Source organism: Xyrauchen texanus, chromosome 32 (genome assembly GCF_025860055.1).
Source record: "Xyrauchen texanus isolate HMW12.3.18 chromosome 32, RBS_HiC_50CHRs, whole genome shotgun sequence".
Taxonomy (NCBI): Eukaryota; Metazoa; Chordata; class Actinopteri; order Cypriniformes; family Catostomidae; genus Xyrauchen; species Xyrauchen texanus.
Genome location: NC_068307.1, coordinates 17,692,196 through 17,715,183, shown reverse-complemented (window position 1 = coordinate 17,715,183; position 22,988 = coordinate 17,692,196). Strand labels below are relative to the sequence as shown.

Here is a 22,988-nt window from a genome sequence, read left to right as displayed (position 1 = left end):
TTACTGGTAATGTATGTGAACTGAAATGCAGAAAATATGATGTATAGGTTTTATTATTTTTTTTTGCATTATTTGAGAACATTTTGTGTTGAACATCCTTTGATTTCCAGCTGGAAACCCATCCTTCTGATCAATGTCATTATAAATGTTAAAATCTCTTTTGAAGGTGAGGTCCTAAATGTATGTAAGATCATAATCAATTGTCACTAAAATCACATTGTACCAGAAATCAAGCTAGAAACATTAACTAGAGGTTAGCTATGCATCTAGCTGATAATTGGTTTGATTGGATCAAGAACTGTAATTTCTTTGCTTTGAGATGCTGTAGCGCTGAGTTAATGCAATTAACACCCATAAATATAGCCCCGAGCTGTAATGTTTCAAGTGAGATGTAAAATTTATGACAAGATCAAGTTTATTATTTTTTTTAACACTGAACTTAATTCAAACAGGCAACCTGGCCATTCAAATGTCAAACCTTCGAGAGAAAAAATGGTCAATTAAAGGAAGGTTTTGGGTTGAATACAACTTTTATCATCTGTGACATGTCGATAACCACAGACAATAATTTTGTTTGGAAAAACAAGCAGAAATCGCACTATAATGTACGTCTCTATCTTTCCATTCTCACATTAATTCTATCACTAAATCAGCATTCTTTCATCTACGTCGCATCGCTCAGTTCCGTCCCTTCATCAGTATCTCAGACGCTGAAACTGTCATCCATGCATTTATCACATCACGTCTCGATTATTGCAATGCACTTTTTATTGGCCTTCCTGCTAGCTCCATTTCCAAATTGCAATACATTCAAAACTCTGCTGCCAGAATACTCACCCACACCAAGCGTTCTGCACATATCACCCCAATTTTGCATGATCTTCACTGGCTTCCTGTGGTTTAACGTATCAAATTCAAAATTCTCCTTCTCACTTTTAAATCTCTGCACGGCTTGGCTCCCTCCTATCTCTGTAATCTGCTTCACCCCTACGCACCGACTCGCTCTCTACGATCCTCCGACTCTAGCCTTCTCGTCGTCCCTCGGCATCGCCTTGTTTCGATGGGGGCAGATCATTCAGTGTTGTAGCACCCAAAATATGGAACTCTCTACCCGATCACTCTGTTCTGTTAACACTATCTCTGAATTCAAATCCATGCTCAAGACTCACTTATTTGCTGAATGTTATAACTCTTAAGTTGTACTGTATTTTTTTTTTTTCTTTTTTTTTTTCTTCCTTCCTTCCTCCGCTGGGTGCTGCCCCATCTACCTAACCTTCTCATTTTCTGTACCTTCACTGTTATCTACCTGCTGTTGTTTTGTCTGCTGTCTTTGTCCTCTGCCTTTATTGTTGCTTGTCTATTGTAAAGCGTCCTTGAGCTCTGGAAAGGCGCTATATAAATAAAACTTATTATTATTATTATTATTATTATTATTATTACATATGGAAATCAATAGGGAAAGGCATTCCAGCGGAAAGCGCATATGTTTGGAAAATAATTTTTTTGAATTCCTTGCTCATAAATGTTATTTGAGTTGTAAAGTTTCTGAATCATCTTTTTAAAGTTGGAACAACTGTTCTATTTGAATTAACTTGTTGGGTGTTACAAATGTAATCCCTGTTGGTGGAGTTGGTTCCACATAAACAGTACTTTGTGGGTAGTTACATCACGTTCTATTCTGGCGCTTTGTGTGAAAGTTACCTAGCTTTACAATTGAGTTGAAAAATTTTATTTAAATTTGCACAAAGTGGTAACTGCAATCCCATGTCCCATAGACTTTAATTTTCCTAGTTTTTACTAACTGAGGGACACGTCAAAATTATTGTTTGTGGTTATCGACAGCATGCCACTGATACTGTCCATAGAGCTTAACTTGTATTGAACATTCCTTAAACAACAGCAGTTTTCAGATCAGACACAAGCTTTAAAATCATTGCCAAAGCGGCAAACACAAGGCTCCATGATGAGGTCTCTGGTGCAGCAGACTGTCAATTCAGGTTTTATTCTGTTCCTTATCCTGAATAGACATGGAAATAATAGTCACAACAGCTTGGCAGAGGGAATGGACCTTCTTGGATGTGATTAAATAAAATTTGCTTGTATATCAGGCTGCTGAGAGGAAAGCATGGGCTTGCTGGTGCTTTCATCGTTATATTCTGCTCTGTAAGTCCTCAAACATCCCAATGATTTGAAAGAATCCCCAACCAGGCAGCTCCTAATTTAACCAGTTGGGTTATGTGATGCTTTAGAAAATAAGCCACATGAGGTCTTTTTAGCATTGTCATTAGCAAAACTGTGCCAAAGGTCAGTGTTGCCTGAGCATGAAAGATTTTAAAAGATTCCACATTAATATGAAAGTCTTTTGGAGGATACTGATAGAAAAACATGTCCTTTTGCCAGATTTTCTTCCAGGTGTTTTGAGCATCACCTTTTCAAATCTGATGGCTCTTTTGTGAGGGCGGGGCAAATGGTGGCTGTAACCGTGGGCGGAGCTACTTTGGTCGCCGGTACTTCAGTGGCAGCCGACCGTTCCTTAGCCAGTGTAGTCTGAAGCTCCGCCCTGCGAGCCAAAGCAGCTTTTAAATGACCACGGATCTCCTCGATTTTCACCTGTAGCTCCTCAAGCTCACCCTCTCTGGGGGGGCTTGAAGAACTCACTGAAGAGGTGGGCCGCTGAGCAACGGGCCCTCCATTTTCACACACCCTCGCCAACAGACTTCCTGCCCCAGAGCTGAACACAGAGGCAGTGCTACCCTGACCCCCCTCCACTATAGCACGGGGGAGGAGACGGCGTGTGTTGAGGGACTCCAGGTTGAAATGAACCCTCTTGTCCTTGGAATCCTGTGGTGCATTGGTGCTTTCGTTGTTCCATCTGGCAAAGGCTCCAAGTGAAGCAGTTGGAGGTGGCTGATGTGGTTGAGCTTTCTGGATGTTACAACTGGGAAGAGAGAGCCAACATAAGTTATTTGGGTCATTCCTACTCCTATGTGTTAATATATTGGATAACATGTTTTAATGCTACTGTTTTTGAAATAAAATTAGTTACTTTTCATTTGTCACAATATCAGATTTAAATGAACATGGTGGTGAATGTGAATTGCAAAACATTGGTTTGAGTGGATGTTGCATATTTGCCTTGTCCTTAGGTACTATGCACTTCTAAACTTATAAAATGAAAAACTACTTTTAAGAAATATTCTGGGTGCTTCCTATTTTTTACCTTATAATATTTCGTAATCAATTTATAGGATTGTTTCCATGCCCTCAATAACATTAGTTGTTGATATGTCTCTCAAATATTAAATTCTGTTTGATAAAATAACAAATATTATCTAATAAAATGGTTAAAAATATCAAAATTAACTTCAAGCTGAGATCCTCATGCAAGATAAATGTCAATCACAAACTAGCTATTTCTATCTTTATCCTTTTTGGTTCTATAATGGCATCTTTTAATTTTATTGCCACTGTGTAAATAATCCTAAACTTGACCATAGCATATTTATTAGTGTCTGGCCTTTTATAATTAAAACACAAGCATATAATGTTTATTTTTTATTTTTAGAAGTTTAAAGAGTTCAAAGGTACTGTATAATAGGAATGATCCATGTAGTATTCACACAAAAAAAAGCCATCCGTTATTACAAAATCCTCAGTTTGTGTCAGCAGTATTATGAGCAAAATAAATTAATTAACATTTAAAGTGCTTTGTTCTATGTTTACACATTTATGGAGGAGAGGCATGATAATCATAATCCTGCTGTGATTAAATTGAAATGCAGATAGTAAAACAAAGTCAAAACCTTTTCTCTGTATTTGCCCGCTGTCGTTTCACATCGTCATAAGTCATGTTCAGAGCTCTGTGGATTTTCTGCCAAAAAAAATAATGGAATTATCTCAGCAAGGGAGGAATGAGACAGATCAAAATCATGCTTTTAATTTTTGAAATCAATATTTTAGAGATGCCAGTTACTGACTCTGCTTGGCATTAATCCCCCCTCCCTCAGAGAAAGTAGCTTATAAGACCCTGAGAGATCAAGTACAGCTTACAAAAGCTTTGCATTCATGAATAACGGACCATTTCAATTCTTAAAGGTGTACTTCTTCATTTCTTCCTCATTAAAAAAGTTGAACTCCTAAAAATGTGATTTATAATTTTGCAATATACTGTATATAGGAAATCATGAGCACTCACATTACAATGAAGACTCCAGTCATATCAGTAATCTTATAAAAGCTGTTTTATTCTACATGGAGAGGGTCTGCAAATGGGGGCTGCCATATTAGAATCACATGACCAGCCGAATACTACTCGCTTAATCTCAGTAACCAACCTGTTAATTAACACTTCCACTCATTGACTAAATAATCATGTCTGACTGAATACTACATTTCTACAATGTCATCTGAAACTGAAAATCATTGATTTTGAAACCAATGATGCTGCATCCAAGTTGCTGTCAGTCCCAAGTCCAAGATGACACAAAGACAAAAGTTACTGAGTGCACCTTTAAGACCTTTTCACACCAACTGAAAAAGCAAATCGCAGATGAATGGACCTTTCATAGCAAAAGCGAAATGATCAGAGTAGAACAAAGTCTTTCTAGTAAACAGTCTCTGGCATAGAATCGTCAATTTATGCCGGTACAGGTTGTGCAGCACTCAGAAGTGATCATCCCTATACACAGAGTTGTATGGACTACTTATGGTGCTTTTCTTTTGCCCATTATTGTATTATACACTTTCCAGAGAAGAACATCCTAGAAGATGACACAATTTTCATTTTAGGTGAACTATCTCTTTAAAGAATTTTTTTTGTGGTCAATTATTGGTTCAAGACACTTGTCATTTCTCCCAGATATCACGCTCGACTGCTGCCTCACCTGGCTGGTGTGAAGCCAGTATTTGAACTTCTGTTTGCGCCGGATATGTGGCAGAACCAGGCGATAGAATGCGTGTTCTCCCGCAAGAGTGAGCAAGGCCCCGGTCACACCCACACACAACAAAAGAAACAACCCTGAGAAGTGACGGATGCCCATCTGCAGCGTCTAAAGAGAGAAAAATATATAGGTGTGATTACAGTTCATGGCACATTAGATTATGAGCCATATTAACCATAATTACTAGCACAGCCATTCTCACATGGCATAAACTTATAAAAAAGGTATTGAAAGTCATTCTGCAAGACATTAAAGATGAAGTGTGTAATTTGTCTGTGTGTTTGTTTAAATATTTTCTTTTCTCACAGCTTAGTTTGCAGGGACATCCTCCGCAAAAACAAGAATGTGTCCTGTCCTGTGTTTTCTCAGCAAATATCCTAGAGAGCACACGTAAAGTACATCTTCGAGATGTCTCTTTTAGATCTTTTCATCTGGAAAGCATCTTAGTCTAATAAACATCTGCTAAACATCTTAAAAAGATCAGATTTACTAACATTCTAAATCACAAATGTCTCTAAAAAAACATCTGCTGAATGTCTTATTGACATCGAGACACATATTATTGACGTATTTTATTTGAGCAAACAACCCTAAACAATAAGTCTTCCAGATGTAAACACATTCTGACACCAAACAGACATCAGACGTTTGATGCGTGTTTACATCTGGAAGACTTTTTGTTTTTTTTTTACATTGTTTGCTCATCTGCAATACGTCTAGTAGACGTTTGTCAATAAGTATTTCTCGGATGTCAGTAAGACATTCAGCAGATGTCTTTAAGATGTTTATGGTTTAGAATGTTTGTAAATCTGATATTTTTTAAGATGTTTTGCAGATGTTTATTAGACTAAAACAGACATATAAGAGATGTAGGTGTGCTATCTAGGATATGATTCATTGCGATGAATTAATAGGCACCTTATGTAATTAATTCAATTAAAAAATCGTATTGACTGACAGCCCTAATTTGAACCACCATCAACACAGCACCTCAGAGGAAAGATGTAATACAATACTTGCGCACAGGAGGGCAGTATAAGACTGACTGACATTAAGACTGAGAGAGCAACATGTCTTTTGTCTATAGAGAATTTCTTATAATAACATCAACAAACACAGTGACTCCAGACAAGAATAAAAATATGAAGGAAAGTTCATACTTTCATCTGTGTGTTTTGACCGGAGGGCACAAAGGAGTGAAAGACACTTTTCATGGTAGAGAAACTTTTCTTATCTAGAGTACAATACCCTGTGTTCATAAAGCAGGTAAAGTCAGATTCATTGGGTATTTTACTGATCCACATGCAGCAATTCAAACCTGTAAATCGTTATAATGGCCACCACATAATACCAAACAGTTCTGAGTAATTGCATATTCTGTTAGTCTGTAATTCTGTCATCACTTACACATCCTCATGTCATTCCAAAGCAAAATGTCCAAGCTGCTATTTAACATACATTGAAAATGAACAGTGACCTCGACTTTCAGGTCAGGATTTTCAGTGAATAATGACTCACATTTTAGTCTGTTCCTCACAAAAAGCTATCAGATGGCTTAAGAAGGTCCACTTTCATTGCATGGAAGAAAGCAGCTTCGACATCTCCTTTGGTCTACCATGAAAAAAACAAGGTAAAATGGGTTTGGGACAACATAAGGGTGAGTAAATGATGATAGAATTTTCATTTTTGAGTGAACTATCCCTGTAAAGGTGAGCAGACGTGTTCACTTCTGCACAAACCTGAGTGTCTCTTACGCTGGTTTTAACCAGCTCACAGTGCTTTGTCCTCATGTTCTCATCCCTCTGTGAGCCTCTGATGCCACAGAGCACCAAGATTTGAAATGGAAATGAGGAATAATCTTTTCTGCTCAGGCAATGGTAATTTTCACCCTCAAATAAATAAAAAAACAAAACAACAACAACAACAACAAAAATAATAACAGGCCCTGCTTCAAGCATAAAGCATTCCCCAGCACTGAGAAATCTGTATTTATGGCGAGAGGGATAGTCTGGCCTCTTTATTTATTCTACTGGAATCTGTAATGGATGTCAAAAAGCCTCACACATCTTTTACCTATCAGCACGGTCTGAAAGTGTAATTTACTCTGGAATCTTCTGAGGGTTTTTGCAGATCCTGCACACCACTGACAGCACAGGAGATCATGGCATGTGATAAGTTAGTGAAGGTGCTGAGCCAAATCAATATGTAAAAAGAACTGAAGCCCCTGCGCAACTGAAGGCTAAAGCAAATACCTCTTACTCACATTAGCCTGACAGACTTTAAGGGATGATGAGGAAATTCTAAGCATTTGAGCTCCCTATTGGCCGTCTCTTGAATGACAGGATGGTGTTACAAACTCATTAACCTCATTATCTTTTGCCCTGTTCTTCTATTGGAAAGACATACAAAGGGAAGGCACTGTAAGTTGTTTGATTGGATAACACATTAAATAGTTAATTACACAATTATGGAATTCAGTAGTCATTGACTGTCTAAAGATTCTGGTTTGCGCTACTGTAATAAAAGTGGATATAAAATACAGTGTATGTCTTCCAGAATGGCACAGGTACGAACTGAGTAAGACACAATGTGTCAGTTCACCCAAAAATGAAAATTCTGCCATCAATTACTTACCCTCATGTTGTTCCAAACCTATTTCTTCAGTTGAACACAAAAAGAGATGCCTAACATCTAGGACTAAAAACAGGGATGCAACAACAAAAGGGTGAAAATTTTGATTTTTGGGTTTACAATTTTTTAACGTTTTTAAAGTGTACATGCACAGTTCTCATGTGTAAATTAACAGTTTAAGTGGTTCATTACATTAATTGTTTAATGTTTTAAAAAATCGATATAAAAGTACAGCTCACACATAATTTACGGGACTCTAATAAGACAATAAAACAAGACAATAAGACAATAAAATAGCTCAAATGTATGAGATTGGAACGTGACACCATCAACCATGAATTTATTACATGCTTTAATCTGGTTAAAAGGATTGAAAGATATAGGAATAAATAAATATATTTATTACTTCATTACTATTCAAACTAAAAGATCTTAAAATTCTCATTTTAGAGCCAACCCAATTTCCTGCAATTTGACTGAATCATGCTCACCTCTGTAACAATGAAGACTCTCTTCCCACATGGCACCACCTTGTACCATTTGTCATGCAGCATGTCCATGTAGCCATCAGACTTGTAGCGACTGATGAACTCAGATATGTTGGAAGTGAGCAGTGAGTTCTGGGGCAGTCCAATCCCGTAACCTGAGAACGTAAATCTCCTTTTTAACCCTTAAATGCTTGGGGGGTTTTGCCAAATATTATTACATACCTCAGGTCTTTAGCAACCCGGCACATATATACACTGTGTGTGTGTGTATATATATATATATATATATATATATATATATATATATATAAGAAAGTAGAGAGAGAGAGAGAGAGAGAGAGAGAAAGAGAGAGAGAGAAAGTATGTGAACCCTTTAGAATTAGCTGGTTTTCTGAATTAATTGGTCATTAAATGTGATCTCATCCTCATTAAAGTCCCAAATAGAGACAAAGAACAGTGTACTTAAGCTAACAACAAACCAAAAATTATAATCTTTCCTGTCTTTATTGAACACATCCTATTAGCGCTGTGGAAAAAGTAAGTTAGCCCCAAGGGTTACATAAAAATAAAAAACTAATAAGAGTCAGGAGTTGACAAACCTGGCATAGAATTAATGAAACGAGATTGTAGGTGTGGGTTAGAGCTTCTTTTACTTATAAAAATCACTCAAACATCTTGAGTTTGAAATTCACAAGTAGCATCTGCTGATGTTGACCATGCCTCACAAAAAATTTCTTTTAGAAGAACGACAATCAAGAATGATTTCTTTGGATAAAGCTGGAAAGGGTTACAAAGTTATCTTGAAGAGTTTAGATATTTATCTGTTCACAGTTAGACAAATTGTCTGTAAATGAAGACAATTTAGTCCTGTGGCTACTCTCCCTAGAAGTGGCCGTCCAGCCAAGGTGACTCACCGCAGAATGCTCAATGAGGTAAAAAGATCCCTAGAGTAACAGCTAAAGACTTGAAGAATCATTGGAACTGGTTATCATAATGTATGGAAAACATTAAACCAGCATGAAACTGCTGCTTTCCAACAAAAACTTTGCTGCATGCCTGAAGTTTGACAAAGGCCACCTTGACACTCCACAATGCTACTGGGATAATGATTTGTGGACTGATTAAAGTAAGATTGAATTGTCTGGGAAGAACACGCAGCACTACACATGCTGTAAAAAGGGTACTGCTTACCAACAAGAAACATCATCCCGACGGTGAAGTATGCTGGCAGTCAGGCACTTATTGAGTCTAAATAAATGGCATAACCCATAACAACAGCATCGTACTGTTCACGTGTTCAAACTGGCTATAGTTTACTTTTACGTTGCTTCTTTGTCAAATAGCAATATCAAATGTAAAACAAGTCAATTGCTGAAACAACAGTGCCACCTTGAAAAAATATATAATGTATAAAATGTTTTTGTACACACATTTGGGATATTAATAATTCATCATTGTTGCATTGTATGACGATATTACTAGTTTGTCTTGAAATAATGAAACAGATATCCTGTGATAGTAAACTTTCAGTACATAGATATGATAATTTTGGAAGTGCAAATATATATTTCGACACTATTACAAATCTCGAGTCACTAACAAACCTACACACTTTTTGTAACTAAGCAATAAGGAAAAGATATATAATTTTGTTTTATTGATTTATTTTTATTATTTTTTTAGTTTTGGCATTGCATTTTTTTGGTTATACTCTTCATACTGTAAGAGAAAGTTTGAGGAATACTAAAGAGGTGGGGGCACAACTACAAAAAATGGATGAGGTAAAGGGTGGAATGAGGTCTTGGGTCACAAAAGACCCTAGGTATGCAGGTAAGGGTTAATAATCTTGAATCCAGACACAGTCCAATTCATCAAAACAATTTATTTCCAAAATTCAGTGTGTTATAGGGAACAACATCATTATGTGCCCATTGAGCTGATTTAATGGATGGATGGGGGGGAAACAAATGTCCTCATATTTCATGTTTTGAAGTCAATCAGTGATGCCTGAAAAATGCCGTACAAGACCAACAGTTAGTTCTCTACTCTACACCACTGTTAAACTTTTGACTCTCGAATCCTCTTCAAGTCTTGATGATATTTATTGTAGCCTTCATGCTGATCTTTTTTCTTTCCATTACTTCTCTTTGATGTCACTAATGAAACATGCAAATGAAACTTCATGAATAAAATGAAAAAAACAGACCCTTCTCTCAAAAGAACAGTTCACCAAAAATAAAAATTCAGTCATTATTTACTCACCCTCATTTAGTTTCATGTTGTTTGTTTGTTCCATGGAACACAAAACATGACGAATATCCTGGAGACTGGGCTGTCAAGCTCCAAAATGACAAAAAATGCACTATTAAAATGTATTTAATAAAATGCCCTTTATGACAATGTTCTATATTCCAAGTCTTATGAAGTCATACTATAGCTTTGTGTGAGGAAAAGACCAAAATGGGAATTGTTATTTACTGAAAATCTTGCCATCCGCCTTAGCTCTCAAATCAAATATGGTGGCATTAGATGCACTGCATCATGCATGGTTCTCACACATACAGTAGTTATCGAATGTCTTCAGAAAACTTGGACTATAGCCCAATAACGATTTGCACAATACTTTAATAGTACTATTCTGTCATTTTAGAGCTTTACACCCACAGTCTGCTTTAATTTTTAATATTTGGAAAAGAGCAACTAGAATATTTTTAAAAATATCTCTTTTTGTGTACGAGTTTAGAATGACATCAGTATGAGTAAATTATTACATAATTTTCATCTGTGGGTGAACTATTTCTTTAAACTGTGTCTGGAATTGGACAAATCATATCAAAATTAGTAACAAAAACAAGTGAAGTCAAGGATGGAGATGAAGTGACAGGAGGGTTGTGTCACTGCTGGACGCATCAGAGGTGAGTAATGATATGGGCGGGGCTTAAGAGTCCTATTGATAGACCAGCATTGCCAGTGGAAGACAGACATGAATCTTATTCAGTCAGTACATGCATGGGGGATGAACTGACATAAGACATTGGATGACAGGCATATAGAAATTAACACAGCAAAGAGCAGGGCACGAGTTGGGAGAGGTCTGATACACTGAACATCAATTAATATAGGGAAATATCAAATATAAGGAGCAAATATAATATTTGGGCCAATCAGTGGGATGTTTTCCTTTAGCTCTCTGCAGTAAATCTGTCACTCACCGGCTCCCACTGGTCCCTAACTGGCTGACAGATTGCAGATATTCAAATGCTGACATCTACGCATTTCATTGCTGCCAAGCTGCAGCATGCACACACAACAAACACTTTCACATTCTCTCCAGCATGCTAATCTTTGTTTGACACAATATTTCATAAATACAACAGAAATATCTGTTGTACATATCCAAAACATCACTCAACATCATGCTAAAAAATCAACAGCACCCCTTTGCCTCTATAAATACCAAGCAATCTGATGTAACAAATAATTGAAGGATGAGACCTATCTGCAATATCCTATTCTCAACAGCAACACAAACAAGATTTGACATTGAAATCAAGTGGCGGCCCAAAACTGTGGTTGGCTCAAATCTTGTTCATGCTCGTTGCAGGTGAAACAGTATTTTATGTAGTTGGGGTCATCATTTCTTTTACCTTGCATCATTTTTTTTCCCATGGTTTTTAAGGATGTGAGTTCTTGCTTGAAAATGTTCAGTGCCACTCTGCTTCCCTGAGCAATTTGATAGTGTCCCAAAAATTTGGCACTGCTTGCAGGCAGAATAGAAGGACAAGACCTGTCTGGTAAATTACAGCAATGCATGAGACCATTCTTATTAATCTATAAAAAAACATGCAAAACAATGCCCTGCACGGACACCCAGAGCGGCACAAAAGAAATGGTCAATGCAGTGAGACATGAGAAATGAGACAACAGACATATGTTAATTAACACTGAGGAACAGGGAGCGAGCTCAATTAGCCTAGATGCCTAGCTGAGGGTCAGGCCTGGAAATGAAGAAATCATAGACTGAAACATAATTATTTTATACAATTTTGTTTAACTGTTCCCTCACCAACATCTTTTTCTTAAAGCAAATCCTTTCCTGCTGCCTTTGGGAAAGCTCTTTGCTTCCTGTAGGCAGCTCAGGAAAAGAGCCGAGGATTGCATTTAAATTGGCTTCCCCGCTAAAATGCATGACAGCAGGAAAGAGGCCAAGTTTACTTTTCTGCGGTTTTCTTTTGTGGATTTGTCAATAAACTCAAAAACATGCATATGGGCAGTTTGGATACTTCCTGCAAAGTTTTAGCTCTCTCTATGTCACTCCAACATAGTTTTTCAAATTTCTAATGTCAATCAGCTTGTTCTGGGAATAAGTTGAGCTGTAGTTTTCTTCATGCCCAGGGCAAAATTACACATTAATCTGCCTCTTGTCTTCACACACTGATCAATATATCACACACTGAGACACCCTGTCTTCACATACTGATCAATATATCTGAGTTCTTAACGGTGCACTAAGTAATATTTTATTTAATATTTTTGTTTTGCTCAAGGACATCTATAATATCTGGAAAACATCGACTTTATATGTTCGATATTGCTTGTAAATCAATTTATTTAGTCAGAATACTACTACTACATCTTTTGAATGGCCGCCAATGAAGTAAGATGCTCTTTGCCAGCATTATGCTGTAGTTATGGTATCTACCAGTAGGGACAAACTGTCAGAGGTAACCGGCTAACGTCTAGGTTACGGATGTAACCTCCGTTCCCTGAAGGGACGTTGTATCGAAGAAGTGACACTAGGGATCTCTATTGAGCACCGAATATGCCTCTGATCTGTGAAAAAAGGCCAATGGGAATTAGGCAGACAGTATTTGCCTACCCCGCCCTGGAAATATGGGTATAAATGCGGGCAAATACGTCAAGTTCATTCAGGAATTTTCTGAGGAGCCGGAATGGTCCGGCCACTACAGTGGCTCGGCTCAGCGACGTGGCCGAGAGGACACAACGTCGAAGTGAGCGACAGACAGGGAACGTCTAGGTTACGGACATATACCTCGTTCCCTGATGGAGGGAATGAGACTTTGTGTCCTCCCGGCCAGCGAAGAAGCGACACTAGGGGTCCAATTCAAATCACGCCATGCGCTGAGCCGTGGAAAAAATGGTGCGGTGGTAGATCCAGCCTCAAGGAGGGGCACGGCGACCGGAGGGCAGCTGGCACTGCCTAAGGGAGACGCAGGTCCACTCGCAAGGGGACCGTACCGCGGAAAATACACACAGGAGGAGTCCACGCAGGAGTCCGCACCTGTGGAGCACCTATACCAGTATGGGTAGATTAAGTACGCGTAGTGGATTGGGTCAGCGAATTCCTCCGCTGAATTGCAGATCCATAGGGATATGGAATCCCTGGGAGAGAAAGCGCACAATTTTACCTCGACCGAGGGAAAGGGCGCTAGGTGCAAGTGATCCACCCGGTCAGTTCGTCAGCGTGTTACCGAGTTCTACCGGCTCAGACCTGAGAAGACACGGGACGATACTGACTAAACCCTGAGATTATAAAATCTCGCAAAGGTATTAGGTGTTGCCCAACCCGCTGCTCTACATATGTCTAACAGGGAGGTACCCCTGGCCAGTGCTCACGAGGATGCAGCACACCTTGTTGAGTGAGCTCGGATGCGCAGGGGGTGGGGGGGCCAGAAGTGGACGCGTCCCGTCCTCTGGAAAAGTTTTAGAGGGACCATTGCGCCTGGTCTGAAGGTGGCGAGGCAGTCCAGCACTGACTGCGCACGCTCGTTGGTGAGACGTGCTAACATCGAGACTGAGTCTAACTCCATGCCGAGAAAAGAGATACTCTGAACCGGGGTGAGTTTGCTCTTTTCTCGGTTGACCTGAAGCCCCAAGTGGCTGAGGTGCCTGAGCACCTGGTCTCTGTGAGTGCATAGTAACTCTCGAGAGTGGGCCAGTATGAGCCAGTCGTCGAGGTAATTGAGTATGCTGATGCCGGCTTCTCGAAGCGAGGCAAGAGCTGCCTCTGCGACTTTCGTGAAGACGCGAGGGGACAGAGAGATGCCTTTGTACTGATTTGCCTGGCCATCGAACGCGAACCGTAGGAAGGGTCGGTGTCGAGGCAGAATTGAGACGTGAAAGTACGTGTCCTGCGAACCAATCTAGATGCCGGACGCAAGTTAGGATGTGTTTTTGCATGAGCATTTTGAACGGGAGTTTGTACAAGGCCCGGTTGAAAACTAACAAGTCCAAGATCGGTCGTAAGCCGCCGCCTTTCTTGGGTACGATGAAGTAAGGGCTGTAGAAACCCTTATTCATCTCGGTTGGAGGGACAGGCTCTATCGCGTCTTTGAGTAGAAGAGTAGCGATTTCCGTGCACAGGGATTTGGCATGTTCGCCGTGTACTGCGGAGAAGCGGACATCCGTGAAGGGGGGGCGGGGGCCTGGCAAAATGAATTGCGTAACCGAGTCGGATGGTCCGGGCCAGCCAGCGTGACGTTTGGGAAGTGAGAGCCGCGCATCCAAGCTCCGTGCTGGGGGCACCAAGGGGATGATTATTTTTAACGTACTCGGCAGGGCTTCGCAGCGGGGCGGAGCAGGTAGTATGGCAGTGAGAACATGAACCATCCACAAACGCTGCCTCGGTGTGATCGCAACCCAGACACACGAGACAACGCCTGTGGCCGTCTGAAGCAGAGAGCACTCTAACGCATCCAGGAACTACGCAGGGGCGGAAGGGCATCTTTATAAAGACGCGTCCTGAAAAGGACGTTCAATGCCAGCTGCGTATTTGCTCTTTTAGAGGAAATCACTCTTTTATAACTCTTTTAGTTTCTTGCGCTGTCGAAGCGCCCAGGGGCAAACTGCACTGCCGTGCAGAGAAGGAGAAAGCCGCTGTAATGCGCCGTCTAATCCAACAGGCAAGCGTCAGAGGAAAACAGGAACAGATGTGTAACTCGCAGCTGACTGCAACACGACCATCGGCTCCGAAGAAGATTTCTGAATGAACTCGACGCATTTGACCACTTTTATACCCGTATGTCTGGGGCGGGGTATGCAAATACTGTCTGCCTAATTCCCATTGGCCTTTTTTCATAGATCAGAGGCACATTCAGCGCTCAAGAGAGACCCCTTAGTGTCGCTTCTTCGACACAACGTCGAAGTGAGCGACAGACGGGGAATCCTTGTTTCCTTAGTTTAGCTGAACAATACAACAGTGGTCAAAGGAAGGTTTTAGGTTACAAAAATAGCCTGTTCACAGCAGGGATGTGCACAAGTAATCAATTAATCAAGTACTCGTCAGCTTTAAATATACGACTAGAAAAAACGCTAATCGAAAATTGCATTTAGATTTTTTTTAGTGTAACACTGAAAATGCTTCTCTCATCTAAATCTTACCATTAGTTCTGTCAAAAATTAAAATTCTACCATTATTTAAAGTTACTGTATCACATCAGAAGACTTGGAAAGTATGTTTCTATGTGTGAGTGCAATTTTTTTAAAGTTTTTTTTTTCTTATGAATTTTTTTCATAAGAACAACAGGTTCAAAAGTTGAAGGTTGAACTTAAATTGTAAATTTCAAGTAACGATTACTCGTTTTTTATGTGTTGGGAGTACTCGACTACAAAATTACTCAAAATGCCCATTCCTAGTTCACAATTCATTCTACAATCGAAAGGGTCTGATAATTGGCGGGTTAATGAAACAAAGTAGTATTCGACAGGTCATGTGATCTCAAAACGGTGGCTAATAAGATGGTATGACTGATAAGACTGGAGTCTTCACCTTTTGTGAGTGTAATCATTTTAAACATCCGTCAGATGTACAAATAATTTCTTTATATTTAAAGCATTAAAATTACTTAGTGTACCTTTAATATCACTGGCCCTGCTATTAATTAAAACCTTTAAACTGAGCTGCACAATTTGTCCAGTAAATTAAAAAATAATTGTCTTACCTTCAATAGCAAAGGGTTTACCAACTGTTAACAGCTTGCAGTCAGCATCAATGGACACTTCATAGTCCAACAGGGCTTTGTCCATGATAAAAGCATCAAGTTGAGGCGGATCTGTCCTTCACAACATAAAAAGAGGGTGGGCTACAAAACTACACACACAGGCATGCACAATCACCACACTCTGTCTCATTAAACATGCACAGAATGATTTTCATAAGTCAGATTGTGCATCTCATTCGGGGTGCAAATGGAACATAGACATCATTTGTCTGAGCTAAATGCTCATAAACTGCAGCAGCAACCATAAATCTGCAGCTACACTAAACCAGATGCATGCTGAATGGAGCCCGAAAAGGACATTTAATAGATAGTGACACCTTAAGGGCATTGGCCCACCCTTACTTAATTTACAGATAATAAAACATCATTTATCAAAAAGTTTGCCAACAGGGAATTATAAGTTATACAAATTCAGCAGCACAGCTTGTGGTTGGCAAGAACTCTTCTTGTTTATGTTTTTATACACATATTTGTCATATATTATACACACATATTTTGTCTGATTACTACAGTTTTACCACCAGTAACCCATTAACGTAGCTGCTTTTAAAAAGAAACTCTTGAAATCTGTAGGAGAAACATGGCGAAGGTCTGTGGCATTCATTTGAAAACTCAAATGTCTCAATAAATTAATTACTTAATCAACAACTTTTCTGCTTCAGTGCTGCATATATGGTCACTGATACCTTTGATCATCATCTTAAAATAATAATAATAATAATAATAATAAAAGAATATTAACTGTTTTCAGTTTATTCACTACTTCACAGATCTTTTACTCTTTTAAAGATGTCCGTCTCTTTAAAGTTCTTCTTCCAATTACATTCCAAATGATACATACAAATTTTTTAAAGGAAGAAACAGTAATTTGCAAGATTTTAGGCTTGATTCTACCTTCTGTCATACAGAATCAAACCTCTACTAAGCAATTATTGAAGTGAAACACATCTCTGGGTGAATCCAAGTGAGGTTAGATGTCTGAAAGAGCCAGTGATGATTTACCTTTATTGAAAAAGCTCAATATTAATAGACACTTTGCTCATTTTGCTTTATTTTCAGTAAACTCTGTATAGTGGAACAAATTTAATGGATATTATTCTAATTATAAGTGGGCTGGAATGTAGTGTAACATTCCAAAGCACCTTAAATATGCTGTTTTAATTTAGGGAAATTGTTAAATTATGCATTAACATTAAAAACTTTGGAGACTAAGAATAAAAATTAAGTTAAATGCTTTTCCAAATGACAACATTAATGTAAATTAACTAAATTATTCCTAATGTTTCTACAAGATATACGTTATATTGTGAACTCTTTAGTTACAGTTGTCTCTATTACCTGAATAAATATGTGAATTATTTAACATTAAGTTAACATTAATTTACCACGGAGCACATCTAGGTGTCCTTACTGATGTTATTCAAATTCAATGGGGAACTACAGCTGACACATACGGTAGCTAAACCCAAAGCATGCACTTTTCAAGTTACTTTATGATTTGAATAAGGCAACAACAACAAAAAGTTATACGTCTCTCTTCTCTTGGTACCTATTATCACTATTATAAATGCCCCGGTAATTATGCAATTTAAAACTATCCAAACACATATGATTTCCACAGATGTACATTAGAAAAGACCAACTTGCCTAATATTTTGACAGAGGGCAAAAGTTGCTAATGTATGATTGTTCAGAGAACCACTTTATATAAGGTGTCTGTCTTTCACTACTATGTTCTTAAAAGAAAACTCCAGGTTCAATACAAGTTAAGCTTAATCAACAGCATTTGTGGCATAATGTTGATTTCAACAAAAAATTATTTCGACTCATCCCTCCTTTTCTTTAAAAAAATTACAATAAAATAAAAATCTGGGCTAAAGTGAGGCACTTACAATGGAAGTGAATAGGGCTATTTCTAAATGGTTTGAAGGCAGAAATATGAAATATATAAAAATCAATTACATTAATTATTCTGCTACAGTTTCTCAAACAATTTTACACATTTCTCCAAACTATAATCAATGCTTTCAAAACAATTCACACACAGCCAACGAAACAGACATTAACATTTGCAGAACAATACAATTTTACTACATAATGAAGCAATGTATTCTTTTCTGATAATGCATTAATAAAAACTAAATACATCAAAACTATAGTTCTGCATCTGTCGTTCACTTCGATGTTGTGTCGAAGAAGCTACACAAGGGGGTCTCTCTTGAGAGCCTTGCGCATCGCTGAAATTGAGAAAAGGCCAATGAGAAATTGGCAGACAAAATTTGCATGTCCCTCCCCAGACATACAGGTATAAAGGGAGGGAAATATGCGTCCGTCCATTCAGATTTTTTCTTCTGAGCTTTTTCTTCCTGTGTCTGGGCAGCAATTACACCGAGGCAGCATTTGTGAATGGTTCGTGTTCTCACTGCGAGAACCTCACCATGGCAACGTTGCGGTCACGGCTTTCCTTCTTAAAGAGGAACTCCACTCCAGCCGCCTCCCAGAAACTGCTGTCCTCTTTCTATCTGTTCGCCATCATTACACCACGTCCATTTGGTGGTTCTTCAACTCTTTCAATGTTCACCCCTGAAAGAGCTGAGAAAACCTTCCCCTTTCTTCCCCATTACTAACACAGCAGATATCAATATGAAGGCATTTGACAACCTGATATGTGCACTGAAAATATTATTTTAATTTTGTTGTCTGGGTTAACTGTTTTGAAAGCATCAATCTTGGATCAGAGACATTTGAGTGAAAATTATGAAAATCAAGATAAATGTGCAATCTGTTTAGGACAATTACAAAGATGCTTTGTTAATTGTTTTGAGAGCAGTGAACCGCGTTTGGACAACTGTAAAACTCATCCTAATTTTTACAGTCATTTTAGGGTTTGTTGACATTACACCATCATGGCAATGAAGTTGTAAAATTGGCTATACCTTTACACAGAAAAGGTTCATATGCAATTTGATCTCACAAATCATGCTAACACAAATATTGATTATGTCTTGTGGCTATACTTTTGAAATATTGAGCAGTTTAACATTTATGGATTGGCCCCATTCACTACTACACTGTAAAAAAATATAGTGTGAATTTACAGTAAATTTCTGGCTACTAGTTACATGTCTTTCACAGTCAATTTTACAGTAGTATTTCTTCAGTTTATTAAAATGAAAAGACAACTGTATAGTGTGACTTCACATTGAATAAGACCAAGAAATGAATGTAATGTAGCAGTACTGCATTGTAGAATAACAATGATCATCTGTATTTTTATGTATCCACAGTGTTTGTTAATTGTCACCATCATTTAGATTTGTATGCTGATGATATCTTGTGTGCCTGATTGACAACTCATGATATAAAGTTAATGAGCGATAAAACCAAATAATATTATAGCCTAGCTTATCAAACATCCCTTCCTCATTGTTCATTTAAAATTATACTATTTCTTTACTTTCAAATGTATTATCTGGTGTCAATTAGACATTATGGTTCAATATTAAGTCAACCACTACATTTCTCCATACATTACAGTACAAACAACTGTGTTCTTTAAACTTCAATGAAACACTATTTTTACCATAATGCAGTGCAATATTCAAGTGTATTGTTTCTCAGTAATTTGTTGTGTTGTGACAGAAAAATGACCTATCCTGCATTGATTTTACAGTAAAATATTGAAAACAGTATTTTATTATAAGAAATTACTGTTAAATCTTTTAAAATCCTGGCCATTATTACAGTGCATTGTAAGTGTCTCACTGTCAGAGGTGGGTAAAGTAGCCAAAAACTGTACTCAAGTAAATGTACAATTACTTCAAAAACATTAAGTAAAAGTCCTAACATAAATAATTTTTGAGTATCCAATTAAAAGAGTACTCAAGTAGTGGTCAACTCATTACTTTCACAAATGACATAATAGACGTTTACTCCACTATATTCCATTACATAATACACATTGAACATGTACAGAATTTAAATTTTTATTAATGGAAATTCTGTCATCATTCACCATCATGTTGTTTCAAACCCGTATGGCTTTCTTTCTTTCTTTCTATATATATATATATATATTGAATGGTGACAAAGTCTGTCAGTCCCAAACATTCTGTCTAACATATTTTGTGTTCCACATAATACAAAGCCTCACAATGGTTTGGAACAACATGAGGGTAGAGAAATTATGACAGAATATTAAATCATGTCTGAGCTATCACTTTAAAGAAATAGTTTACCCAAAAATGAAAATTCTCTCATCATTTACTCACCCTCATGCCATCCCAGATGTGTATGACTTCCTTTCTTCTGCAGAACACAAATTCAGATTTGTAAAATAATATTTTAACTCTGTAGGCCAAAATGTTTATGCTCCAAATAGCACATACTGTAAAGGCAGTATAAAAGTAATCCATAAGATGCCAGTAGTTTAATCCATGTCTTCAGAAGTGATATGATAGGTGTAGGTGACAAACAGATCAACATTTGTCATTTTTGCTAGACAGCAGGGGACGATATGCAGAGAAAATTTGAATCACCAAAAACACAATCACATTGCTTCTATTTTTATGCTGATTTATGTTTGTTTGTTTAGCTTTAAAATGTTGCCACCCATTCACTTGCATTGTGTAGACCTACAGAGCTGAGAAATTCTTCTAAAAATCATAATTTTAGTTCAGCAGAAGAAAGAAAGTCATACACATCTGGTGTTGCATGAGGGTGAGTAAATAATGAGAATTACAATTTTTGGGTGATCTATCCTTTAAGGGCTCTTGTCAGATCTTGATGAATTTGTCAATAAGAAGAGAGGTTTGGAAACATTTCTAGTAATTATTACAGTGAAAATTTGAAAATGTCCTACAAGGACATTATATATAATGATGAAATATAATGCCTTCTTTTGCTATTTCATAGCTTTTAAAGTCCTGTGTGGATTCATATTTCAGTGTAGTTACAGTTTTCAGTGTTGAAAGTATTTAGATCATTAGTTCGGCACAGCAGTACCGCCGCTCCCTAAATGAAGAGTACACCCACCAACCCTGATCGCGGAACACTCGCTGTGTCTGAAATCGCCCCCTATCCCCAATATAGTGCACTAAGTTTTTGCTATTTTGAAGGAGTGTCTGAATTCTGAGTGAGTCACTCGTTCCATACTTTTGTTCACAATGCACTCTAATGTCAAGGTTATTTTTCAAGTACACTCCATGATGGTTAATTTTCCCCTATCCACCACGGGGAAGATGTACGAGCTGGGAGCTTACTACTTCCTTCACTCCTGCAATGTTTTATTTAATGCTGAATGTAGTAAATTACTTTTTGACAAATCATTACTGGATTAAAATAACATAATAGCATATAGAGAAACAAAACATACAGATACATTTTAAAATGTACTCTTTATTTGATCAAATGTGTTTACTTTTTATATTAACACACAGTATATATTAAAAATGACAAACAGAATGAAGATTTATTGTATTAATATATTATTTAATAAGAATAACAAATAAGGCCCAAGTATTTTAAAATGTCATCTGTGACATTTCTGCACCAGCCCCAGAGCTCCGACACTCTTGTCCAATTTCACTCATTTTGTTCACTTACTGCTGAGATATAGTGCACTAACTGCCATTCACTATATAGTGAATGAGTGAACGATTGTGGATACAGCCACTATCGTCGCCATGATCGCCTTGCGCCCCGTGCACGCGCAGAATGCGGTCTGTTCGCAGTTCCATCTGTTGTCGATCAAGCGAATGGCAGTGATTTACATTTAACTTGGATGTTTACATTGATTTATACAGTTAATCCGCCTGAAGTAGCTGCAATAGTTTCCAGTACTGTGGAGTAAATGCATAAATACTCCTTATGACATGCGGGACAACACTGATATATTGCTGAACTGATTTAAATATGTACACTAAACTGAAAATGACCATCTCATTACACAGAAAAGACAGCGTTAGAATTAGAGTAAAAACTTACCTCAGCGTGCTCACATAAATTGGAGTTGTGACTTTAATTTTTAAATATCAGCTTGGTATTTGGCATTGTATGACAAAACTATTATTTTTTTTCACTGTGTGGAGTGAAGAAAGTGTTTCACTCAAGAGTTTGATGCTGCTGCACCGATGACTTGATTGACAGTCTCATCACTCAAGTGGGAGGGTCTCATTACGCGCAGCTTTGAACTTCCACTCTCATTAAAAGTTGCATTCAATAATCTCTCAATAAATTACACATTAATTCAAATTAAACCCAGTAATGTAATGACAGTAATGCCACACGTTGTCAAGAAGTAAAAGTAAAAAAAATTAATTCGAAATTTACTTGAGTGAGAGTTATAATTACCCACTTTTAAACAAAAAGTTACTCAAGTAAATGTAACAGAGTAAATGTAATATTTTACTACCCACCTCTGCTCACTGTAACCCAGATTTTTGCTTTTTTAATGAAAAGGAGGTGTAAGTGAAAATATTTTTTTTATATTATAAATATTATGCCACAAATGCTGTCCATTGAGTTTAATTTGTATTGAACCCATAATATTCCTTTAAGGATTTGATACAATTTACTTATTATTTACATACTGTTTGTGTTGTTTCATTGTACTTGCATTTAAAGTACCTGCATTTAATTGCATATGTAGTTACACTGTTACCCTTAATCCCTCAACCTCGGTAGCAGCAAATGTGAATCTTGCGAGAATTTTGCAGTACAACATGTAGTTAAACAATAAGTAAATTAACTTCTATGTACTAACATTAAAATATATACAAAACAAAGACACAGAGCTGTGACAAAGTGGGTCCTTGGTCAGTAATGCTTTTACGCTGGGGCTCAGTGAGACATTATACTTTAAATAAACTTCCCATGGTAATGGGGAAAACAAGAATTTGTAGAATAAT

The 22,988-nt window shown here is 37.6% G+C and overlaps 1 protein-coding gene across 1 annotated transcript in view; it reads right to left on the bottom strand.

Moving 5' to 3' along the window:
* Window positions 1-1,840: 1,840 nt before the first annotated feature.
* The window catches only part of grin3bb (glutamate receptor, ionotropic, N-methyl-D-aspartate 3Bb), a 142,067-nt gene continuing 120,919 nt past the window's right edge, over window positions 1,841-22,988 (bottom strand). The window contains 5 exon segments of the mRNA XM_052101232.1: window positions 1,841-2,938; window positions 3,804-3,871; window positions 4,884-5,048; window positions 8,063-8,214; window positions 16,021-16,136. Coding sequence (XP_051957192.1) covers window positions 2,425-2,938; window positions 3,804-3,871; window positions 4,884-5,048; window positions 8,063-8,214; window positions 16,021-16,136 — 1,015 coding nt within the window. The 3' untranslated portion in view covers window positions 1,841-2,424.